The sequence below is a fragment of the Cololabis saira genome, chromosome 16 (genome assembly GCF_033807715.1).
Source record: "Cololabis saira isolate AMF1-May2022 chromosome 16, fColSai1.1, whole genome shotgun sequence".
Lineage (NCBI taxonomy): Eukaryota > Metazoa > Chordata > Actinopteri > Beloniformes > Belonidae > Cololabis > Cololabis saira.
Window position 1 is genome coordinate 30,372,199 of NC_084602.1, and position 26,021 is coordinate 30,398,219.

A 26,021-nucleotide genomic window follows, 5' to 3' on the forward strand; every position below is an offset into this window, starting at 1 on the left:
GAAAAACAAGACAAAAAGGGCATGGTTGATTGAATGTCACATCAAAATAAAACCAGCCAATCACAATCTGTTGTACCATACCACAAAAAGCCTTCTGTCGTCACCTGAATACTTTCTATATTATCAGGTGCAGCGCTTGTGTTACCGCCCAACTTTGTTTCTTTTTGATTGATGGTCTCTGTTTACCTTATAAAACATGATTTCTTTTTTGATTTTATTATTTTATTTTTTTCCACTAGCACAACAGTGCCAACATCTAATGGGAAATTAATTAATTATTGATAATTTAATTAAGAATGTTTTAATTGATGCTCTTGACTATTAATGATTGAATACCGGGATATTTATTAGAAGTAATGCAATTATTGTTGATTTAAAATTTTGATACGTCTTTCTTTATTTTTTTAATGTTTTGACCAGCAGGTTTCTTCTGCCTATAAATGCTGTTAACAAGCAACAAACAACTAAGTTTTTCTGCTACAATATACTTAAAATTCAAGTGTGTTTTACATTTGAAAGACAAGTCAAATTAAAGCTGCAAGCAGCGATGAACGGGCCCTCGCACCCTTGCCACGCCCATTAATGTAAACCATTAAATATCACATTATTCGCCAGGCCTGGCTTGCGTGCAAAATTTGGTGACTTTTGGGGGCAAAAAGGCCCTCATTTCGTCTGAAAAAAAAAAAGGAAAATTCCTTCAGATACAATAGGGCCTTCGCACTGTCAGTGCTCGGGCCCTACTTATCACTTTAACAGGATATAAAAGCATAACATTGTCTCTTGCTCTCATGTTTTAAATACATTAAGCTCTTTTTAATATAATGGATCCCAGTCTGGAGCCAATTTAACTGAAGCTGTGCTTTAGCTTGTTTTTATGCAGAGAGGTGGATGAGAAGGCTGATTGCAGCACTCAAGTTCTTATTTTCTCTCTTTTGTCTATACAAACGTCACTGTGTAGCAGTGACAATTGTTTTTTTAAGGTTATGTTCTATCTAGACTATCCTGTAGGTTCAGCTCTTCTATCTGTCAGCTTTAGAGTTATGTACAGTAAAGCTCTTTTACACAAGTTCTTTATTCTATCCATCTTGTGGCAAATGAAGGTGTTGGTGTCATGTCTGAATGACTCTTCCACAGCTGTTAAAAATCATAGTCAAGCCTACTATTATTGTTTTATTAAAGTTTAAATTAGCATCCTGTTTTATTTTTAGTCCCTTTATTAAGACAACATCAGAAAAAGACTGATAATATAAGGCCAACTATTGTGTTGGCGCATTACTGGCCACTGTTTGATAATCAGCATAATCAGCTATAGAAAAACCCCTATGTCAGCCTCTAGATACATTTCATAAAGAGCATTTTTACTGAAAGAATTCAAATTAAAAAGATTTCAAATTTATTATGTGAAAATGGTGACTTTATAAAAACATCGCACTGAATTTGCTGGCTAGTTTTGGAGAAATGGCAAATGTCATGCATGCCCCATGAGGCATTTCTGAATGAAGCGTGCGGAACATTAACAGAAAAGTGACCAGTGTCTGAATGGTTCAATATGATCACTTTAGCAAGGTAGAAAAGTTTCCTTTCTACATTAGACCAGCAGATAGCAGTAAAGCTCCATACGGGACAGCGGAGCTGGAAGCTGAGGGAAGTCTGTGCTGAGCTCCTACGATCTACTTTATTGAATTTATCCTGCACTGCAGCACCAATATATAATATTAATGAGGAAACAGTGAAATCTTTTGTTTATGTTAAGCTGCTTCAAACCGAAATCACTGCAAATCCCTGTCAAAAGCAATTACCTTACCTGTGCAGTGAGGGGGCTCACCAGACCACTGATTTCCCTCGCAGGCTATTTCAACAGCACCCTCTAATTTGAAACCATGGTAACAGGAGTACAGAGCAATCAGTTTTCCAGATTTAGCGGTCAGTGTATAATCCCCATCCTTTATCTGTCTTGGAGAGCCACACCCTTTTAGATGTGGAATTGAGGTTAAAAAAGAAGATGACTTTAATATTAGGAAAATTCAAAGGAATGTTGTTTTTCTAATAATTTTCACCCAACATTGTTATGACTCACCATGGCTTTTCTCTTCTCTCCAAGCTTCAAGCTTCATTGATGGGATATTATTACAGTTGACAAAACCAGCAGGATATTTCCCAAATCTGAAGGAGTCAGCAGGGACTTCATGTATATCGCTGTTGTCACAGATGACACGAGACAGAGAACTTTTTAGAAGTTCATCTCTCTGTTGTTGCGTGAAAATACCCTCAGCTTCCCACCAAAACCTAAAAAGAAAAAAGAAACTAATGTGATTAGGTCTACTTTTATTAATTTTATTTCATTTGATCTTAATTTTTGAAAATGTACCGTACCTGTCACCATCACGGAGCGCTCTCATTTGCTTCCCAATCAGACAAGCGAAGAGCGGTCCAGTTCTTGAGCCAGGCAAGAATGTTTCAACAAGCCCTCCGAGCCACACATCAATATTGTTGGGATGCTTGTACAAATTCTGTATCATCTCAGCAACCCTTCCTTCTCTCACGACCTCTGTCAGATCATCCAGTGTTTCAATGTGCGGTAGTCCACAGAATTCCCGCCATTTGTTGTATCCTGAAAAGTAATTTCAGCACATTGTGGTTTCACTGTGTCCTTCACTTATTGCTTTCCTCTCAAGAATTAGATGAGGTGAATTATACCAGATTTGTGTAGTGAAGTTGTTTGCTTAGCTCTGCTAGAAACAAGGATTAGCAGCGTGCTAGTTACCTGAATGAAAGCCGCCCGACAACACTGTTTTATCAACGACATTTATCTTGTTTTTTGGATTCATAACAGAAACTGGAAGATTATCAATGTTTGGTGTCAGGTCTTGCCACAATTTAAAAAGGATTTCAGGTGGAGAACCTGTTAATGTGGGGTTTTGCAGCCATGTTTTCTCATGCATAGAAAGACCAATATATTTCTCGGTTTACCTGAATTCATAGTTGCATGCCATAACCAACATTGCTGTCAACTGAGTAGCAAAGTTATTTTTAGTTTTATTGTTCAGCTGATGTTTGCTGGTCTTATGAACTTCTAAAAATATTGTATTTCAAAACAGTTCACAAATGATTTTGATCATAAGAGCACCATTAATGTTTATTCATTTAAAAGCAATACAGAAAGCATATTAGCTTAACATTTGCTATTGAAGTTTTCTGGATAATATTTCTAGCAACAACAATACTGTTGACATAAGAAGTATTAAAAAAAAAAAAACATTGAAAATTTCAGACATTTAAGTCCTTACTCGCCACTGAAAATAAAATAAAAAAACATTACAAAGGGAAAAAACAGCCTGGGCTCAGGAACACTTGTTTTTATAGGAACACACTATTTTCTATGCCTACTCTGGTATGCATTGAAAAAAATGCAGATATCATGACACAGCAAAAGCTCAAGAACTGCTGCCACCTTCTCATTTAAGATGGAAAACCTTTTTCTGACTCATTGAATTCCATTTTGAGATCCAATTTTAAAATTCAAGGACATTGCATCTAAGAAGAGATGTAATCTGGATTTTTATCAGCATCCAGTTAGAGGGTGCATAAGAAGAAGGCAAGATAATATTTGTGGAGGCCCCTTGAAGATAAAACATGCTGTAAATAAAAGTTGGAGCAACACACCTTGCAGACCAAATCTTTGTCAATCCTTGTTTACTTAACCAAGACAACATAAAACCATGTTCTACGTGCATTTCAGCAGCACGTCTCGGTAACAATAATATATCACTAAAATCCTTTGGTGTACACAATTTCAATAGATTTTAAAGTAATTTCAAGTAGATTACATTTGTAACGTATTTTGACCACTACAATATGTGTATCATTCGTTCTTTCTATTTGAATTTTTCATCAAAAATTAAAATAAATACATAAAAAAGACGTTTTATTGTGTTTATCGTTTTTTAATCCAATACAAAAAACTAAAAAAGATGCCTGTTTTTTTTTATATTTTAATTTTAGACTCAGACTTTAGATCAAAAATACAAAATGAAAAAACGGGCCACAAGACTGATTTTGATTCTAATATTGGTCAGGTTTATGTGACCTGGAGATGGCTTTATGCACAGCAGTCCGGGTAGAACTGTAGTCCGGGTGGCAATGGAATCAAATACTAGTTTGATCGAGGACTTATTCAACAACGGTTTGACACACATGCCGAAATCTCCTGCATGTTGCAGCAGATGGTTATCCTGCAAACCTCGGAAATGAGCATCAAAAGGTTCTGTGCTCGGCATGATATGAGGAGAATCAGAAGCAGAGGGTCTGGTAAGGTTGGACATATATTCACAGATTCCAACTTCTGCGGTCAATAACTCCTAAATAAAGAGATGTAAAAGCATGTTGCCTCTGTCCATCCAATGAAACAGTATGCAAATGGTTGACGCTAATTTAGGGACAATCTGCAAATTGAGGTCCCCATATGAAAATGTTCAATAACTTCACTACCACCAACTGTTGTGTCACCAAAATCGCTACGGTTGACAGTTGTCTCCCACCGATGAAACTACAACAGTCAGATGGCAGACGGGTGCAGATTTATGGACAATCTTATCATCAACAAAATTCAATAATGTCACCATCATCAACTGCAGTGTCACCAAAATAAAAGTAGACATCTGTGGTGATATGTCAGTTATGCTACAATAACATACTGTCTACAGTATTCAAACATTTGAGTATGGGGGGGTACCGCTGAAAATCAGGTCTTTTAGATTCTCTTCAGATAGAATGAACCCACATCTATAAATATGAGGTTGAAGAAATTATTTATCGCATCATTTTTGTTGTAGTAAACATTGAAAGTGAGTCTAACAAGGCTTACCTTGACCACAGACTTATTCAATACGCAGCAGCGTAGCAGATTATTTTACATTGAGTACCTTGCCACAGTGGGCCCCTTTCTAGCTCCACACACCTAAATCTTCTATTTTCACATGAGTAATCTTCACATTAGGTTTGATATGGCTCCCATTTGAGACCCAAAAAGCTTTTCAAACGTATGAAATGATACTCAAAAAGATTTGTTAATAGGCTGTGATTTGTAAAATCTTTGGAGTTTAAACCAGACAAGGCTAGGTTATTTACATAGCACCATTTTAACACGATTCAAAGTGCTTCAAAGAGGAATAGAAAAAACACAAAACATATATTTTAAACTGTAATATAAACACATTAACTATTAAGAAAGATTGGATTGAAGCATAATAACAGCTGCATTAGCTTTCGTATTTTGACTCGACAGCCTTGAACATTTGAGAAGTACTATTTAAAAATTAATATTAAACAAATATGACTTGTTTGGAAGGATCGCCAAAAGTATGGCAGTAAAGCTTAGGTTTGAAAACTCGCACCAGAACAAGCTGGTAGACTTGAACATCATGAAATATGAGACCAAGACGAAGATGTGTAGCCACAGTTCAGATGTACATTTGGAGAAAACCAGCACCATCAAGCATGGTTGTAGTGGGGTGATGATTAAAGCTTGCTTTGCTACTACAGGACCTTTCAATCACTGAGTCAGCTAAAACCTCCTTTGTATACCAAAGTATTTTATGTGATTGGTGCACAATTTATTATAAACTGTGCAATTTCTATTTTTCAAAATACATTTGTTTGCTTACTGATGTGTCCACTCTGACATTCTGCAATTGAGTTAATCACACGCAGCGTACATTACTTGTTTATTTAGTGTTTCTGCCTTACATTTAGGTTTTGTTAAATATAATATAAATATATAATGCATTGTAGTACTGTATGTTATTATTGTCATTATTATTTATTCAGTATTGATTTTCTGATATTCACCATTCTGTGTTAGTAAGAAGTCTGGCAGCAATATTCTGGATAAGTTACGGCCATCTGGGTGACTTTTAACGGAAAACTGTGAGAACACCATCATAACAGTCTAACTTGCTGAAAATAAACACATCAACAGACCAACAAAAGACACAAAGACAAAGACCTTTAATACTTACTCTTTTTTAAAGTTATGACGTTCTGGCCATGCCAATGTAATAAATGGTTACGCGTAGCTTATTTAGATTTTTCTAAATAAGCCAACCTCAATATGTACCTCCAGGGAATGAATACTTAGAAGGAAGGAGTTAAACCTGCTCTCTTCGATTACCATAATGAGTGTCTTGACAGAGGCATTTGTCATCAAATGCCACACATGTTGCTTTCAGACACAAAATCTGTTTAACACTTTGCAACACAGCAAGTGAGAAAAAGTGTGACTGTGAACATTTCAAAAGTGACCTTTAAACACCATTTAAACAACGCTAGCCATCTCTCAGGCTCATTTGCACTTAATGGGATACTGTGGAAGCTCTGGGCTCTGGGCCAAAGCCGGCTGGCTGATCTGTCACCTGTGTCTTTAGTCCTGATTATCTGTCTAAACTGCTCACAAGAGCTGCAGGACTTGCAAACTGGCTATTGCCCATTGTGGAACTGCCTATATATGCATATAAAAAAAAAAAAAATGCATGTCCAATACTCTCTCCCTCTGCTTTCCTGCCTCTCAGTCATGAGAGCGAGACAGAATCCACCCATTGCTTTCTTCTGATGATTACTGGTGGAACTTCCCGCAACGGTCAGCAGCATTCACTGACTTGACCCACTCCCACGGTTCCCATCCAGTTAGATTGAAGGCTCTTTCCACAGCTCACAAAAGCTGTCAGATTGGCAGGCAGTTGTTACGGCATTTGAAACTCTAAACTACGCCAGCGATGATAACCATTGATGTCGTGATTATTCATTTCTTTTTCCAATGTATTTCAATGTATCAATCCCTTTACGCTCCACAGATGTACTGTTTTACCAGATCAATTATTATCATCATTGACTGCGTCCCACAGAGCGTTGCTACTATGCTGATAAAAATCTGTTTTCCGTAGACGCCGCCAACAGTTCCCCCTATTTTGTAGTTGTTCCAGTGTCCTGGAGTTTTTCTCTTTTTTCACAGTCTTTGGTTTCCAAATGATTGTCCTGATGGATTGCGGGACATGTTTGTGTCAGTGGCACAGAAACGTAACCATTTAATCTGGTCCCAATGACGTTTGGCATTTCTACTTTGTTTCAGACTCAGCATGTCTTAAAGGGTTTAAATCACACTAGGCCTCCTTCAGCATTTGAACGTATTCGGATAGATAACCCTATCGCTAAAGCAATAATATTGGTAATAATGTATTAATTTTATGTTTGAAAAAAAATCTAAACTTTGGATAACTTAAATTGCCCCAAAAAACTGAGGAGCGTGTCTGTAAACGACACCGAAAAAGCAGAGAAAAGCTTCTGTATCGCCTCAGTTGGTTCTAAGTTACAGATATAAAGTTTAGTAATTGAGGTCATCGCACATGGAGGCTATCTTATTCTTTTTTGAACATTTACCATTGCCCTTTCCTCGTACTAGAGACAACATTGATTTTGGAGGCCATTGTTTAGGTCCCAAAACTATGACTGTAAATGTTGACACATATTTATGGTCATTAGGAGCTCAGCTAAAGCACAACATTTCTGTGTAACAGCTGTTTGCACTAGAGGTTGTTACTAGTTGTGGTCTCTCCCCCTCATTTATAACATTTAGAGGCACTAATTCAGTTCACACTATTGATTGAACGTAGCCAAGTATTGCTAGTATTGCTAACTTTATTCATTTCAGTGGGAGTAAAAACCTGAATAGGCATCGTTTGAGAAAGTGTGCAGCGCTACAGTGACATAGGTGGTGCGGCATGTCAGCATGCCCTCAGATGCCGATAACAGGGAAATTGGCCTTACTTTGCTTAAATGCTTGTTTTGTTTATATATTTTAGTCTACTGCAATATTAGCATTAACTTCATGTTTATTTGTTGTTATTTTTTTTTCATTTTTTTTGTATTTGAATTCTTATTTTGGAAATGACCGAAATAAACAAACTACCACTACCAGTACTAATACTAAATAGGCATAATAATATAAGTGTCACTTAACATATTTTTTACATATGAAGGAAATGTCCCTGTAGATAATTTGCTACATTCATAGATTGTCTTGCTTTGTGACCTTCCAGATATTTCACAAGAGAGCTGGCTGGAAAATCTATGCGAGACATAAAAAGCCAACGTTGAAAATAGTTGCTTTATCAAACATAGCTCTTAAAGAATAGATTTGTGATATTTCAATACTGCCTTGCATGTGGTAAGATGGCTTTCAGGAACTTTTCCTGAAGTGGTGCAGGGTGTTTGCAACTTCGCCTAAGTTTGAAGTAGGACAGAAATATTGGAACTGATTTTCAGGTTGATTGGTGATTGTCATGATCATTTAGCAGAGCCTGAACTCAGTCTGACCTGGCAGTCCGTGGTCACGTCCTCTCTGCAGGTTCAGGGCAGCCAGGTCCATGTGCTGAGGTGTATCGAGGACGACCAGCCTCTCTGTGACCTCCTCTACCAGGAGTGTGTCTGCCCTTACAGCTGGTGCTGCAGTTCCAATCATACCTCTCAGTGTTGGTTCAATCCCACCTGGACACAGAATCAGGATTATTGACTTGCATTCTGAAATGTGTTTTTATTTATTTATTTTCAAAGTTATGTGAGATTTCGTTCAGGACACAGCTTTGCATTTCCTTTATCTTTTCTCTTTAAAACTAAAAAGTCATCCACATAACGCGACAGAACTGCCAAAAATTCATCCATTGTTACCAGCTCTGTCAATCAGGGACTCAGCCAAATCAAAAATATGCAACATATGTTTGGTGAGCACTGTTGCCTCTAGATGCAAAACTTGCTTTAGTCTAATCAGGAAAACAATGTAATGAATCATCAATCCTGGGCTCTTCTGTGCTTGCAGCTGTCCAAAACACTTCATTTCAGAAAACACAATGAATGGACGATAGGAATGAATGCCCAATTTATCATAATAAAGAAACATTTTCTAAAGGTAATGCACATGGCGCTCGCGTGCAAAACATTGCGTTGTTACTGCTCAAACCATGGAACATCGTCCCGGCTGGTGTTCAGCTGCCGTTCAAGCAAGCATAACTGGCTTAAAGTTGAACTCAACAAAGTTGAAAATGAACAGCATTCAGCAGTGCTATGTAAAGGTTTGTCACCTGCTGCCAGCACCGCACCACACCCCCACCCAAAATTCTGTTTTATTTACAATAGAACATGGAACACATAATATGTTTAAAACTGCAGAAATGTAAAATTTTTCTGAAGAATAAAAAAGGGATAGTTGGGACCAGGTGATGTTTATCACTGTGTCACACTTTTAACAACAATCCATACTTGGGATTTTGTCCCATTCTTATCAAATATCGGATTCGAGCTGTTCCACAGTCCTGAGTCTTCTGCGTTGTACTTAAGTTCATGTAGAACCAAATGTTTACATTTGGTGAAAGATTTTGGCTCCAAGCGGACGAGCCCAGCTCCCACACTCTTCTACTGCAAAACCTTACTTTGATACATATGCAATTTATCATCGTCTTGCTGAAGGATGCAAGGCCTTCCGTTAACCGCTACCAGCACAGCTGGTAGTGCAGCCGTCTCACAGCAAGAAGGTCCTGGGTTCGATTCCCGCCGGGGACGCTGTGGGCACTGAAGTGCGTGTTAAGTTCCCCCATGACTTCGGTGCCCACACCCTGGGTGGGGTTGGCGAAAGGGCCTTTCTGTTAGGGATGTCCCGATCAGGTTTTTTTGCGTCCGAGTCCGAGTCCTTTGATTTTGAGGACTTGCCGATACCGAGTCCCGATCCGATACTTTTATAAAACAATAAAAAATGAAGAAGAGAAAAGAAAATTATGCAGGATGACCCTTTTATTATATTTTAACATGTGTACTGTAAACTGAGCACATAGGAGGTAGGCAGCTTGAACATTGTTAAGTCAGTATAAAAAAATGTTCTTTTCTTTTTCTTTTTTTTTAGCATAGGGCTGCTTCAGCTTCAAAACAAACAGGCGTGCTCTGCGCGCATGCGGAGTATGGCTGCCGCTCCGAGCCCACTACTCCACGTGTGCGTTGATTTATGGTCCCGCGTCACACCAACGCAGAGCCTTCCGCGACGCGGAACCATAATGTCGGCGCCGCAGCTCCGCTTCAGTCCTGGGGCCTCATCTATAAAGCTTGCTTGCGCAGAAAAGGCGCCTGAAAGTTGCGGAAGCCACCATCTACGCAAAGCCTCGGATCTAAAAAGAAAAAACTAACCGATGGCTGCCGCTCCAAGCCCACTACTCCACGCCGAAGAGGAAAAAAGAAAGTGTTCTGATTAAAATAAGGAAAGTTGGACTACCATATATAACAATTGCGTTCATAAGGATAAAGTTTTAAAAAAAAATAAAAATTAAAGAAATTGATTCTTCTCCCCGTGTGTGTCTGCCTGTCATGCACGGGTACTTGGGCGCATGTGGCTTTTAAGCCGGAATTATGGTTCTGCGTCACACCAACGCAGAGCGTCGCCGTAGGGTCTGGCGTAGGGTGCGCGTCGCCGCGAACCCTACGCTGTAGACTCTGCGTCGGTGCGACGCGGAACCATAAATCAACGCACACGTGGATGTCGGCGCCAGTGAGTATTTTCACCGGACATTTTGACCGGAGAGATTATAAAATACCGGACTTCGGCATATTTTACCGGACAAAGTCCGGCAATTACCGGACAACAGAAACCCTGATATATATATATATATATATATATATATATCCGATTCCTGATCGGCTCATAACGTCCGAGTCCGGATCGAGTCTGCAATCACGTGATCGGCCCCGATTTCCGATCACGTGATCGGATCGGGACAACTCTACTTTCTGTGTGGAGTTTGCATGTTCTCCCCGTGTTCCCTTGGGTAGTAATGTGAGCTACTCTCACAAAAACATGTACACAGTCCTGGGCTATACAGGCCCTCTCTGGCCAGCCGGGGCGCCAGATGGGGTGGGGAAGATCTGGCCGGAATAACTGATCCTTCCACGCGCTACGTCCGGCCGGAGAAACCCCACCCTGTCTGGTGAAAAGAAGCGGCCTGCTCACTCCTAAAGTAAGAAGGAGACCTGAGCTCAGTGCAGGGCCCTCCCGGGGTTGGTAGAGGGGAGCAATGCCCAGGACTGTCACTTAGGTAGAGCACTGGGTGATGAAAAATGGGGAAAAAAATCGGGGATAAAAATATATATAAAAAAAAAAAATTAGGTTGTCTGGATGGGAACATATGTTGCCCTGAAACATTTACTTTCAGCACTGACATTTATTTTCCACCTGCACTAGTTGCGTACTCCAAGTACTGTACCAATCAGAGATGTAGGCTTTTGAGCTCCAGGTGGTGCTTTTTCTTTTTAGCACGAAGGAGACGATATGAGGAGATGAATTATTCAAAAATTATTTTAAATGTTGTATTTCATCTGCAACACAACACTTTTTCCAGTATGCGTCAATCCATTGTGAAGTACAATGGAAGCGGCGGCAGCGTTTTGGGATTATGGTCACATGTGCCTTTTCCTTTTCATGATAGAGCTTTAACCTTCATTTGTAGGTGGGATGGTGAACTACGATTCATGATTTCTGGAACCATTCAATGATTTCTGTCAAATAACTATTTTTGGTCTTAATACATTGTCACCTTAGTTCCCAAAAATCCAGGTCATTCAATACCACTTTTTCAGCCTGGGCTCTTGTTTACAGAGATTTTTCCAGATTCTATTCTATTCTATTCTATTCTATTATTTACTGTAAGTAATTTAATGTCTCACAATTTTACAGACAAAAATTATTTGGAAATTGTTTCACAATCTGTATACAGTAGTCCTTTTCGCAGAATGGCCCATATTTACTTCTAAGAAACTCTACCAGCCTTAGATACCTGTTTTAAGCCCAATCATGTCACTGCTCTGTTGCCAACTAACATAATTTGTGTTTCTTGTTAATACTACCATTTTTTTTTCTAGCCTTTTTTTTTACATCCTGATTTTTCTAGCCATTTTCCTGTCATTAAATTCAAACTTGTCTTTCCATTTCCCTTCAAATGGCCCATTTTCATAACTGTGAGAAATGGATGTGAAATGGATATGTTGTGTTGAAACAAAATATGTAGATTAAAGAGAGTTGCAAATAAATGCCGTCTGTTTTTATTTACATCTCACACAGCATAACAACTTACTCACAATTGGGGTTTTAGAAGATAGTTATTTCTGTATGCGAGGGAATTGCTTGTGTTTCATACATAATAGAAAAATAGTGGGGGAAAATATGCACCATGCAAAAGTTTGGGCACCCTAAAAGATTGAGCCTTCAATTAACTTTACATTAAAGACTCAGCTGTTCAGGAAAAACATCTAGGACATTTCATCCCGGGCCCTATTTCCTCTTCCCTTTTGAGTGAAATATTCACTGCTGTAAAGTCTTCAAAATCAGATCCAAGATATGTATCTTAACTAAGCAGTAAAACGTTCTTCTATGTGCAACCAAAAGGTCAAGGCGTTCATTATAAGTGTTTCGACATTCTCACTGAACTGTGGCTGACCTTGTGGTTTACATTATACTTAAGTTGCAGTTATGTTGTACTTGTGTCATCACTCTTAGTGCCTCCTATTTGCATAGAATATGCACATGTGTATGTGATGTTCCTACTCAGATTCTAACCATTTATTTTACACATATCTGCAGACACAGAAGAACTCCTGGTGTTGATTTATTTCCAAGTGGAAGTCACATCAGTCATGATTGCTTACTCTATTACATCCCAGCCATGTTGCATTTTCTGGTTATAGCATTCTCAATCATATGAGTCCCAGCTCCAAGGATCTTTCTGAGGGAAAATACACCTTGGTTAAGAAAACAAACGCTAACAAAAAAAAAAGAAATCTTATTGTGTGATTAGTTTTTTAGGCCAAAAGCTTTTTCAGCATTACTTTCAAGAAAGTCTAGGAGATGCACTTTTCAAAGTTGTATATATGCTGTGACTCTTCAAGCTTAAGTTAAGAATCACAGGCTTCTCAAAGTGCTGCCCACCAGTGTGAATATTGAAATAACTGAGAATGACACGAGAAATAGCCCAACTTTTTCACTGTAACTGGGTTTTTTTTTTCAGTTTGCAACATAATAAAGAAAATACATTTAACAGGACTGATGGAATCTCTGTGTAGTCATCGGTTGAAAATCCTCCCAAAATTCAGTGTCAGAAGTTTGCGATGAACATCTGAACAGTTCTGCTACATGTTACATGTCTCAGTTTGACCTATGTAACCCTTTGGCTAGTGTGAGCGAATGCGCTATATGTTTGGTGCAAATTAAGTGCAGTGTTCCCCTGGAAACAAAACCTCACCAGCTTTTAGGTACAGGGGTGGACTGGAGTGGCAGAGCGGGCATGTCATTGATAGAGGGGAGAAGGGATTCAGTGAAATACAGAGAAATTCTGAAAGCACACATAACATTGGCTGCAAAAAAAAGAAAAAAAAGTTGAAGATTAAAGCTGCAAGCAGCAATGAACGGGCCCTCGCACTCACGTCAACCGCCCCCCATAAGCATATCAGAAATGACACCACCCACGACTTCCTATGTCAAACCCTTCAAAAGTTATAGCAGAAAAAAGGGACGACCAGTCAGAAGAAGGGGCGGGGCTAATTCAGGGCAAAGAAGATCAAGGACTCATTACAGAGTCCCATGACACCACCCACGACTCTCTATGTCAAAACATTCAAAAGTTATAGCAGAAAATAGGGACAACCAATCAGAAAAAGGGACTGGGCTAATTGTCACCAATTATGGTCAAGGACTCAATGCCGAGTCCCATGACACCACCCACGACTGTCTATGTCAAACCTTTCAAAAGTTTTGGCAGAAAAAAGTATTCTAGGGGGCGCTGTTGAGCCGTGAGGACACGCCCATTAATGCAAACCATGAAAAAAAAAATCAGATCACTGAAATGAACGACGATCATACAGTACAGCTGTATCTCATGGTCCAGAATGTATGATATTATATTAATCTATTATACCATATTATATTACATGTTGTTATTTCATATTAGCGTACCCAGTAATATAGCATATTGTATTATTGCATTGTATGTTGCTTCATTTCATATATTTTTGACTGTATTATATTGTAAAATTATATATCATAGCGATTGCATTATTATACAATTTCAATTTATAACACTAATATACAATTCCTCACACACACACTCCTTCCAAATGTTTCTTTTTTTTCTCCATTATGACAATTCTATGCTGTCATCCGTTATGTTTTTTGTTTTTAAGCTTGTTATGTCTGTTATTCAAATATATTAATACATTCATTAATATGCTATACTGTATTTTGTATTGTGTATATTGTGTGTGTGTGTGTGTGTGTGTGTGTGTGTGTGTATATATATATATATATATATATATATATATATATATATATATATATATATATATATATATATATGTGTGTGTGTGTGTGTGTGTATACCTGAAGTGTGACTACCTGCAGAACGTATTTTAGCATGAAAGCTTGCATATTTAACGTACATCAAGCATCCTGTATCATAGCTACATGTCTGCCGTTTGTAACAAAGCAAACCGCGTGAAAATCGGTTGAAAATCAAGTGAGTTATAGTTATTTTACTTATGCAGACACCTCCTTCCACAATAGAAGTGAACGCTCTAGAGTTAAAGCGATACCGATCCAAGATGGCGGCCACGCCCGACGTTCTCAGGCAGTCAATGCGGCGCCTCAACCAAGATGGCGGCCGCGCTGAACATCAGCCCCTCCCCCCGCGGGAGCTGCGCGCGCAAACTCCACTCAAATTCAAAAGTTATGGCAGAAAATCGGGACAACCAATCAGAAGAAGGGGAAAGAGAAAAGTAATGTGCGTCGTCACAGGACAGAGACGAACATTTTGATGTAAAAAAAACACAAAAATTGCTGACAAAAATTTTGGCATATCAAGCCAGGCTTGAACTCTCGACCTCTTGCAGCAAAGACCGCAATAATCTGGCTGAGCTAAGTCTCAGCTATTCCTTTTAATTGACCTACTGGCTTAGGACAGACCAACATAGCGATAAAATGTCTGGAAGTTTTTTTCCTAATTTTTTAAATATTTGTAAGTTATAAATATTAGTAAAACCCTACTATTTAAATTATTACTTTTTCTGTAACCATTCTGCCAAGGTTGTAACCGGGCTGAGCCGGGAATATTTCTGAAGTCACCACATTACAGGGAGCTGATTGGTCGGGGGGCGGGGCCGTCATCACCCTACTCGCCACTGATTGGTCGGGGGGCGGGGCCGTCATCACCCTACTCGCCACTGATTGGTCGGGGGGCGGGGCCGGCAGACGTTTGAATCAGGAAGCGGGACTCTCTATGTCAAACCATTCCAAAGTTATAGCAGAAAATCGGGACAACCAATCAGAAGAAGGGGCGGGGCTAATTAAGCCCAACGAAGCTTAAGAACTCATTACAGAGTCCCATGACACCAACCACGACTTCCTATGTCAAACCATTCAAAAGTTATGGCAGATAAAAGTATTCTAGGGGGCGCTGTTGAGCCGTTAGGCCACGCCCATTAATGCAAACCATGAAATATCAAATTTATCACCAAGTCTGGCTTGCATGCAAAATTTGGTGACTTTTGGAGAACTATCAAATATGGACCAATCACATGAAGGGGGCGCGCGCCTTTTGGCGTCTAGCGTCGCCACGGTAACACTTTTGAAAGAGAAAAGTAATGCGTGGTGTCGCAGGATGTAGACGCACATTTTGATGTATAACACACCTGGGTGCACGTTACGGTTCGGGCTGAATTAACTGCCGAAGGAATGGCATAAATTTCGCCAAAATGACACAATTTATTCAAAATGGCCGACATCCTGTTCGGTTTCGGCCATGGCTCCAAGAGACTTTTCTTTAAGTTGTGCCATGATACAGGTGTGTAGCGATTTTCGTGCATGTACGTCAAACCGTATTGTGGGGCTTGAGGCACAAAGTTTTCCGGGGGGCGCTGTTGAGCCATTTTGCCACGCCCATTAATGCAAACCATGAAATATCAAATTTATCGCCAGGCCTGGCTTGCATGCCAAATTTGGTGCCTTTTGGGGAACTATCAAATATGGACCAATCAGATGAAGGGGGGGTGCGCTTGTTGGCGTCTAGCGTCGCCACGGTAACACTTTTCAAAGAGAAAAGTAATGCGTGTAGTCGCAGGATGGAGACGCACATTTTGATGTATAACACATCTGGGTTCACGATACGGTTCGGGCTGAATTAATTCTCGAAGGAATGGCATATATTGCTCCAAAATTACGCGATTAATTCAGAATGTTCAAAATGGCCGACTTCCTGTTCGGTTTCGGCCATGGCGCCAAGAGACTTTTCTTTTAGTTGCGACATGATACAGGAGTGTACCGATTTTCGTTCATGTACGTCAAACCGTATTATGGGGCTTGAGGCGCAAAGTTTTTTCTGTCTGAAGCAACGAGATGAAGGGTGGGCGCGCTTTTTGGCGTCTAGCGTCGCCACGGTAACGCTTTTGAAAGAGAAAAGTAATGCGTGTGGTCGCAGGAGGGAGACGCACATTTTGATGTATAACACACTTGGGGGCACGTTACGGTTCGGGCTGAATTAACTTTCGAAGGAATGGCATAAATTTCGCCAAAATGACACGACTAATTCAAAATGGCCGACATCCTGTTCGGTTTCGGGCATGACCCCAAGAGACTTTTCTTTAAGCTGTCCCATGATACAGGTGTGTACCGATTTTCGTGCAAGTACGTCAAACCGTATCGTGGGGCTTGAGGCACAAAGTTTTCAAGAGGGCGCTGTTGAGCCATTTTGCCACGCCCATTAATGCAAACCATTAAATATCAAATTTTTCGCCAGGCCTGACTTGGGTGCAAAATTTGGTGACTTTTTGGGCATGTTAAGGGGGGCAAAAAGGCCATCACTTTGTCAGAAGAAAAATAATAATAATAATTAAAGCTGCAAGCAGCAATGAACGGGCCCTCGCACTCACGTCAACCGCCCCCCATAAGCATATCAGAAATGACACCACCCACGACTTCCTATGTCAAACCCTTCAAAAGTTATAGCAGAAAAAAGGGACGACCAGTCAGAAGAAGGGGCGGGGCTAATTCAGGGCAAAGAAGATCAAGGACTCATTACAGAGTCCCATGACACCACCCACGACTCTCTATGTCAAAACATTCAAAAGTTATAGCAGAAAATAGGGACAACCAATCAGAAAAAGGGACTGGGCTAATTGTCACCAATTATGGTCAAGGACTCAATGCCGAGTCCCATGACACCACCCACGACTCTCTATGTCAAACCTTTCAAAAGTTATGGCAGAAAAAAGTATTCTAGGGGGCGCTGTTGAGCCGTGAGGACACGCCCATTAATGCAAACCATGAAAAAAAAAATCTGATCACTGAAATGAACGACGATCATACAGTACAGCTGTATCTCATGGTCCAGAATGTATGATATTATATTAATCTATTATACCATTTTATATTACATGTTGTTATTTCATATTAGCGTACCCAGTAATATAGCATATTGTATTATTGCATTGTATGTTGCTTCATTTCATATATTTTTGACTGTACTATATTGTAAAATTATATATCATAGCGATTGCATTATTATATAATTTCAATTTATAACACTAATATACAATTCCTCACACACACACTCCTTCCAAATGTTTCTTTTTTTTCTCCATTATGACAATTGTATGCTGTCATCCGTTATGTTTTTTGTTTTTAAGCTTGTTATGTCTGCTATTCAAATATATTAATACATTCATTAATATGCTATACTGTATTTTGTATATTGTGTGTGTGTGTGTGTGTGTGTGTGTGTGTGTGTGTGTGTGTGTGTGTGTGTGTGTGTGTGTGTGTGTATATATATATATATATATGTGTGTGTGTGTGTGTGTATACCTGAAGTGTGACTACCTGCAGAACGTATTTTAGCATGAAAGCTTGCATATTTAACGTACATCAAGCATCCTGTATCATAGCTACATGTCTGCCGTTTGTAACAAAGCAAACCGCGTGAAAATCGGTTGAAAATCAAGTGAGTTATAGTTATTTTACTTATGCAGACACCTCCTTCCACAATAGAAGTGAACGCTCTAGAGTTAAAGCGATACCGATCCAAGATGGCGGCCACGCCCGACGTTCTCAGGCAGTCAATGCGGCGCCTCGACCAAGATGGCGGCCGCGCTGAACATCAGCCCCTCCCCCTGCGGGAGCTGCGCGCGCAAACTCCACTCAAATTCAAAAGTTATGGCAGAAAATCGGGACAACCAATCAGAAGAAGGGGAAAGAGAAAAGTAATGTGCGTCGTCACAGGACAGAGACGAACATTTTGATGTAAAAAAAACACAAAAATTGCTGACAAAAATTTTGGGATATCAAGCCAGGCTTGAACTCTCGACCTCTGGCAGCAAAGACCGCAATAATCTGGCTGAGCTAAGTCTCAACTATTCCTTTTATATGACCTACTGGCTTAGGACAGACCAACATAGCGATAAAATGTCTGGAACTTTTTTTTTCCTAATTTTTTAAATATTTGTAAGTTATAAATATTAGTAAAACCCTACTATTTAAATTATTACTTTTTCTGTAACCATTCTGCCAAGGTTGTAACCGGGCTGAGCCGGGAATATTTCTGAAGTCACCACATTACAGGGAGCTGATTGGTCGGGGGGCGGGGCCGTCATCACCCTACTCGCCACTGATTGGTCGGGGGGCGGCGCCGTCATCACCCTACTCTCCACTGATTGGTCGGGGGGCGGGGCCGCCATCACCCTACTCGCCACTGATTGGTCAGGGGGCGGGGCCGGCAGACGTTTGAATCAGGAAGCGAGAGTCAGCGCGAGAGCGACTGGCGGCTCGCGGCAATTTTATTATAAAAAAAGGACAACCAATCAGAAGAAGGGGCGGGGCTAATTCAGGCCAATGAAGGTCAAGGATTCCATAAAGAATCTGATGACACCACCCACGACTCTCTATGTCAAACCATTCAAAGGTTATAGCAGAAAATCGGGACAACCAATCAGAAGAAGGGGCGGGGCTAATTAAGGCCAACGAAGCTTAAGGACTCATTACAGAGTCCCATGACACCACCCACGACTCTCTATGTGAAACCATTCAAAAGTTATGGCAGAGAAAAGTATTCTAGGGGGCGCTGTTGAGCCGTTAGTCCACGCCCATTAATGCAAACCATGAAATATCACATTTATCGCCAGGCCTGGCTTGCATGCAAATTTTGGTGACTTTTGGAGAACTATCAAATATGGACCAATCAGATGAAGGGTGGGTGCGCTTTTTCGCGTCTAGCGTCGCCACGGTAACACTTTTGAAAGAGAAAAGTAATGCGTGGTGTCGCACGATGGAGACGCACATTTTGGTGTATAACACACCTGGGTGCACGTTACGGTTCGGGCTGAATTAACTGCCGAAGGAATGGCATAAATCGCGCCAAAATTACACAATTAATTCAAAATGGCTGACTTCCTGTTCGGTTTCGGCCATGGCTCCAAGAGACTTTTCTTTAAGTTGTGCCATGATACAGGTGTGTAGCGATTTTCGTGCATTTACGTCAAACCGTATTGTGGGGCTTGAGGCACAAAGTTTTCCGGGGGGCGCTGTTGAGCCATTTTGCCACCCCCATTAATGCAAACCATGAAATATCAAATTTATCGCCAGGCCTGGTTTGCATGCCAAATTTGGTGCCTTTTGGGGAACTATCAAATATGGACCAATCAGATGAAGGGGGGGTGCGCTTGTTGGCGTCTAGCGTCGCCACGGTAACACTTTTGAAAGAGAAAAGTAATGCGTGTAGTCGCAGGATGGAGACGCACATTTTGATGTATAACACATCTGGGTTCACGATACGGTTCGGGCTGAATTAACTCTCGAAGGAATGGCATATATTGCTCCAAAATTACGCAATTAATTCAGAATGTTCAAAATGGCCGACTTCCTGTTCGGTTTCGGCCATGGCGCCAAGAGACATTTCTTTTAGTTGCGACATGATACAGGTGTGTACCGATTTTCGTTCATGTACGTCAAACCGTATTATGGGGCTTGAGGCACAAAGTTTTTTCTGTCGAACCAATCAGATGAAGGGTGGGCGCGCTTTTTGGCGTCTAGCGTCGCCACGGTAACGCTTTTGAAAGAGAAAAGTAATGCGTGTTGTCGCAGGATGGAGACGCACATTTTGTTGTATAACACACTTGGGGGCACGTTACGGTTCGGGCTGAATTAACTTTCGAAGGAATGGCATAAATTTCGCCAAAATGACACGACTAATTCAAAATGGCCGACATCCTGTTCGGTTTCGGGCATGACCCCAAGAGACTTTTGTTTAAGTTGTCCCATGATACAGGTGTGTACCGATTTTCGTGCATGTACATCAAACCGTATCGTGGGGCTTGAGGCACAAAGTTTTCAAGGGGGCGCTGTTGAGCCATTTTGCCACGCCCATTAATGCAAACCTTTAAATATCAAATTTTTCGCCAGGCCTGACTAGGGTGCAAAATTTGGTGACTTTTTGGGCATGTTAAGGGGGGCAAAAAGGCCTTCACTTTGTCAGGAAAATAATAATAATAATAATAATAATAATAAAAATTCCTGCAAATACAATAGGGCCTTCGCACTGAAGGTGCTCGGGCCCTAATAATGAGAAAATTACCTCAAAACTGGTTCATACACCTCAAATTACACATGAGGAAGAGTACATGCGACAAGTTGAGTTTTCTTACAGAACTTTTTTTTTGGCGGGGGCAATCATCAATAAAGTCCTGATAATCCTCATCATTCTGTAGATTATCTGCTGTTCAAAGTTGAAGAAGCGCTAATGAGGTGCGGTTAAACAGTTTATTGTGTGTAGGTCTGGCAGAGCCAGGCAAGATGTAAAATGTTGGCATGAAAGCTGAATGATTAAGTTTTTGTCACCATATCCCACGGGACAGAAAACAGCACAGGAGACACCAAATAATTCAGCCAGATAGAAATGATCGTCAAAGATTTGTTCCATGCTGAGCTGGCTGGGTAAATGAACTGTAGTCAAGTTGCTCTTTGATGATACACAGATGTAACCTGGTTACATTATTTGTTATTACTGGCTGTGAATAAGTTCCTATAAAAACTTTTTCTATTTGTTTGATTTATTGGTTGTGTGTAAATTGTGCACAGGGGAGTTTTAAAGGGGTTCTCCTTAAAAACCTTTTAAAGAAGCATGAGGCAGGATTGAGGCAGGATTTATGAAAAAAAATCATATACGTTTTAAGTTTTCTAGTAATAATGTCAGATGAAGCGTTCCAAACCAAAAAGAATGAGCCCTCTAGCGTATCTGTCCGTTGCCTTGAACAGGCTGTGTGATGCAAAATGTGCTGCAATTCGGAGGCCGAATTTCCCGCGCTGTCCTGCGGATGTGACGTCACATGACGCTGCATGCGCGTTCTCCCCGTTCTCCCGTGCCGGCTTCACTGTTGGCTGCAGTACCCCCAACGGCCGTCGTGGTGAAGGGTGGCGCTAGAGAGTCTCATTTCTGTAAAGGAGCCTCATGCTCCTTTAATGTACCAAATTCTGAAAATGTAAGGTATATTTATGTACTTTTGTTTGAATTCCTGTAGCTTTAATCAATTTAAATTCCATGGATGCTTGACTATTTCTTAGATATGTCAAATTCAGACATTCATTTAACAGTTTTTCATTTGCTTGTGACCAATATTATAGGCTATATCAGTAAGTAATAAGAAATAAATAATTAATGTAGTGATGATAAATGGAAAAGGTCCCTGCAGCCTGTAAAATAGATTATTATATCTTGCGTAATGTGTCTGCTGTGACATGGTGCACATTGTAAAGGTCGTGTACTTGGTATGACATATTGGTGGAGGTTTTCACACTCTGTAGACACAAATGTGGGAGTGTTCTTGCTCATGTGCCTCACCAGATATGTATGCAACCAATTATTACAGCAGGACTGACTCTGGACACTGTAGCTGACCCAAATTCTCCCCTCCCTCCTTTTTTTATTGCAGGGTAATATGATATTTGTTCCATATGGCAGCCTTCATAAGAGTGCACTGACCTTCTTTGACTATTCTCCAGGGACTGAAAAAAGATTTGTGAAGTCTCAAGTGGGGGAAGTATTCATGCTCCTGGAAGCTCTGGTTAAGTCTGCTGAGGATTGGCGGGATGGCAGCATGGCCGAACCTGAACGCGGCCGTGGCAAACACATTGGAGGCCGAGGCGTCCACAGCCGGATCGTATCCCTTGTAGGAGCCAATGTAACGCTTGAAGGACTCTGGCCCAATAATTTTTGGGACATAATCTCTCATGGTTATGATCTGGGAGTAAAAAGGAAAAGAAGAGATGGGGGGAATAAAAAGGTGATTAAAATGTCTCACTTCAGATGAGTTCCAGATTATACATTACAGTGAGTTTGAATATTTCTAACAAATACAGCATCGAAAAGGATTTTTGTGCTGTAAATATGTATTCAGTCATATGAATGCCTTGTGAAATGAGTATTTCAGATTGCACATATCACATTTGCTCCGACTGTGTCCACCCCTGCAGATTTCATCTGTCAGCGTCACTATTTATAAAAGCCTCAGCTCAACACCTGAATCACTTACAAACACAAATGTATACAAATACCAAGGTGCATTAGGACATTCTCATTTGGTTTTTAACAACCGGTAGGTTATAAACTCATTTTACCTAGTCTGGAGATCTGTTTAATGGTTGGAGAGATGGGTGTTTAACTTCATTAGGTGCATTGACTTAAACAACTGTTACAAGTTTTACTTGGTTGTGCAACATTGCCTGGACATTAGGGGACATTGGGGCTGCTTTGGCAGACTGGGGTGGTGGTTCCTCTCTTTAAGAAGGGGGACGGGTGGGTGTGCTCCAACTACAGAGGGATTTCACTCCTAAGCCTCCCTGGTAAGGTCTATTTAGGGGTACTGGAAAGGAAGATCCGTCTGCTACTCGAACCTTGGATACAGGAGGAGCAGTGTGGTTTTCATCCCTTGGACTAGTGTATGATGCGCAGAGCAGGTTCACAGATGGTTTCCTACTTTGTTTTTATTAGCTTTGCAGATATTTTACCCACCAAGTACAAATGAGTTATGTAATCTAATGAATTACAGTTGCAGTATAAGTATATGTTCATCTTGGGGGAGAAAAAAAAGGTTGATCAATTCTCTCGACTGAAGTTTTCAGGTCTGTGTAAACACAATGCCAGTGAGAGAAGACAACAGCAATGATCTCAGAGAAGCAGTTTTTCTTAAAGCCATTTCCTCACAAAGTAACATTTAGCATTGAACACGTCGCCGATAATTCACAAGTGGAAAATAACTGCCAAAAAGTTCACACTAACATCAGATGATGCAGGCACGAGAGAGAAGATTAATCCTAGAATTTACAGTTTCAATTTTGTTCTGTTATGCTAATGTGTGTGATGGTACCAACAGAAAAAGAAGCAAATGTTTCCCATGTTTGCAAGGCTTGCCAGTAGAGAGAGTCCTTCCTCTAGATAGGACATGGCAGCACAGCACCGATTTGTTCCATCTGAACAAACCACAAGATATATGAACGATATCGCTTAGACAAAGCAAGCCATACACAACGTTGCAGCACAAACACATCATATCAGATGTTAAACATGACACTAGGGGCCCGATTTACTAAAGGTTTGCGTGCGTAAAAACGTGTGCAAACTTGACAGAACCCGCAAACCAATGTGCGAGCTGATCTACTAACAGCGTGCAAAGACGACTGCGTCTCTGAAATGCGCAAAATTGCACACGCAATCCATTTAGTACTTTTGCCCTGATGAATAATCAATATGGGGCGTACCCGACAGAAATCCTAAATACTGGGAGGGGAAGATGCAAATTGGTCCATTTACCACGCGCAATGAGATTTACCAAGCCTGAAAGTAATTGCGCGTATTGTGATTGCGTCTGTATTTAATACGTTTGAAAGGAAGGTGCTAATCTGCTGCTGCTGTTATTGTGGCAAGGAGGCGACATCCAAAATCAAAGAATACGCATAGAGAGAGTCTTTATTCTGCTGCATGCTATTTTAAAAATGGTTGCACAAGTTTTATTAAAGGCCACTTTTTCTTTAGTTCTCCGCCTTATATCTTGCCACCTTCTCTTAATGTGCCCCCCTCCACTCGCCCACAAGCAGGCCAAGCCTTTGTGCCAAAACTTTGTATTTTATTGATTACTTATCTTATTGAACGTGAAATCATCCTTCGTAAATTACATTTAATTAAAACCCGTGCTTATTAATTACAAAACACAGGTTAAACATCATGACCAAATCCGCTCCGACCCGCTGTGTCAGTATCAGCGCAGAGACTGCAGCTTCGCCTGAATTATGGTTCTGCGTTAAATCGACGGCCATATGATGGTCCCGTCTGTCACACATTTACTGTCAGTGTTTGCTATATAATATATAATATTTGCAATATACTGTGGACATCTGAATAAAAACTTAACTCATAAATAGATTGAATCAAAGCGCTCTCCAGCTCTGTGTATTGTCTTTTTCTCCTCAGATCATGCCGAGCACCGCCGGGTCACGTAAACCCGACCAATTAAATATTAAAATCAAATTCAGTCCTGTGGCCCGTTTTTCTATTTCGTATTTTTGATCTGTGCCTAAAATTGAAATATGAAAAACCAGACGTTTTTCCGTTTTTTGTGTTACCAACTGCATTTATTCTATCGCAGGTTTTCTCCGATATTGCGTTTCTTTTGGTAATGTTTAAATTTCTTTGCTGTAGTTCATGAATGTGTTTATTTGCCTCTTCCACTAATATCTCTAACTCCAACTTGTCAAATTTCATTTTGCGCTTGTGACTTGTGACTGTGCATTCCATCCACTCTCCATGGCGCAGAGTTTGCGCTCGCAAACCGTAAGACACGCAACACCTCATTTAAATACTGCTGTTTGCACCTGTTATCAATTGCGCACGCAATCTTAGTTGATCACCCGCAAACCACACGCAAACAGCACGCGCAAACTTTTTCAGTGCACACGCAATTTAGTACTCTTTATTTAGGATCTTAGTAAATCGGGCCCTAGGAGGGGTAATGATTTGGACTTTTTTTAAGCCACAGAACGCGAGCGCTTTGTATTTATTGAGCCAAATATGAACTGGCCTGCAAACTCAAATGTGAGGATGCCTGTCCAAGCTTGACAGGCAGGCATGTCAGGCAGCAGGACAATGATCCCAAACACATCAGCAAAAATCTATAGGGAAATGCATGGTTCTGAGGCTATATTCACTTGATTTTGTCTTCATTTTCATGAGGCTCTGATAATTAAAACGTAGGATCTAATAGATTGTCTAATTTCTTTATCACATGACTCAAAATACAGTGGAGAGAATTACAGCTCAAAAAGGCGTCATTGCACTGTGTCATGGATTATAACACTGACGGAACAAGTTTGTTTAAAGCCAGGGCATTCAAACCTTTGGTGGCATGTCTGTTCACAAACCCCATGATGCAAAATAGCATTTCTACTGTGTCTTTTTCATACAGTGGCAGAGCGCGCATGTCTTGCTCTTTTCCCTGTGTTCATTTTTGGTCACTTAACTGGATTTAACTATCAGCTTTGCTCATAAAATGTGATGCTGTTTATCAGTCAAGGGTCTTCTATAGTGAATTGAGAGACTAACCAAAGTACTCTGGCTTTATGATTTAATAAAACTTTATTATATTTTGCTGCTTATTTAAAGACAAATAGAAGGGGGAGTGGTAGTCTAGTGGCTACAGAGGTGGGCTCAAGGTTCAAGCCCCAGAATGGCAACCAAGATGAACCACCTTGTGCCCCTGAGCAAGGCCCTTAACCCTAATTGTTCCCCGTGTTTGTTCTCTCAGATGTAAGTCGCTTTGGATAAAAGCGTCTGCTAAATGACTGAATGAATGAATAAAATGTATTATTATTATTATTAGAAATGATGATATTGCTTCTACATTTCAGTCAGGGCAAA

At 40.4% G+C, this 26,021-nt stretch overlaps 1 protein-coding gene across 1 annotated transcript in view; it reads right to left on the reverse strand.

Annotated features, from left to right (window-relative positions):
* The window catches only part of LOC133462180 (thyroid peroxidase-like), a 62,878-nt gene that overhangs the window by 15,793 nt on the left and 21,064 nt on the right, over nt 1-26,021 (reverse strand). Inside the window, exons 8-12 of the mRNA XM_061743322.1 lie at nt 22,095-22,353; nt 8,368-8,538; nt 2,374-2,611; nt 2,078-2,286; nt 1,800-1,978 (exon numbers count right to left, since the gene is read on the reverse strand). Coding sequence (XP_061599306.1) covers nt 1,800-1,978; nt 2,078-2,286; nt 2,374-2,611; nt 8,368-8,538; nt 22,095-22,353 — 1,056 coding nt within the window. The remainder of the gene's footprint in view (nt 1-1,799; nt 1,979-2,077; nt 2,287-2,373; nt 2,612-8,367; nt 8,539-22,094; nt 22,354-26,021) is intronic.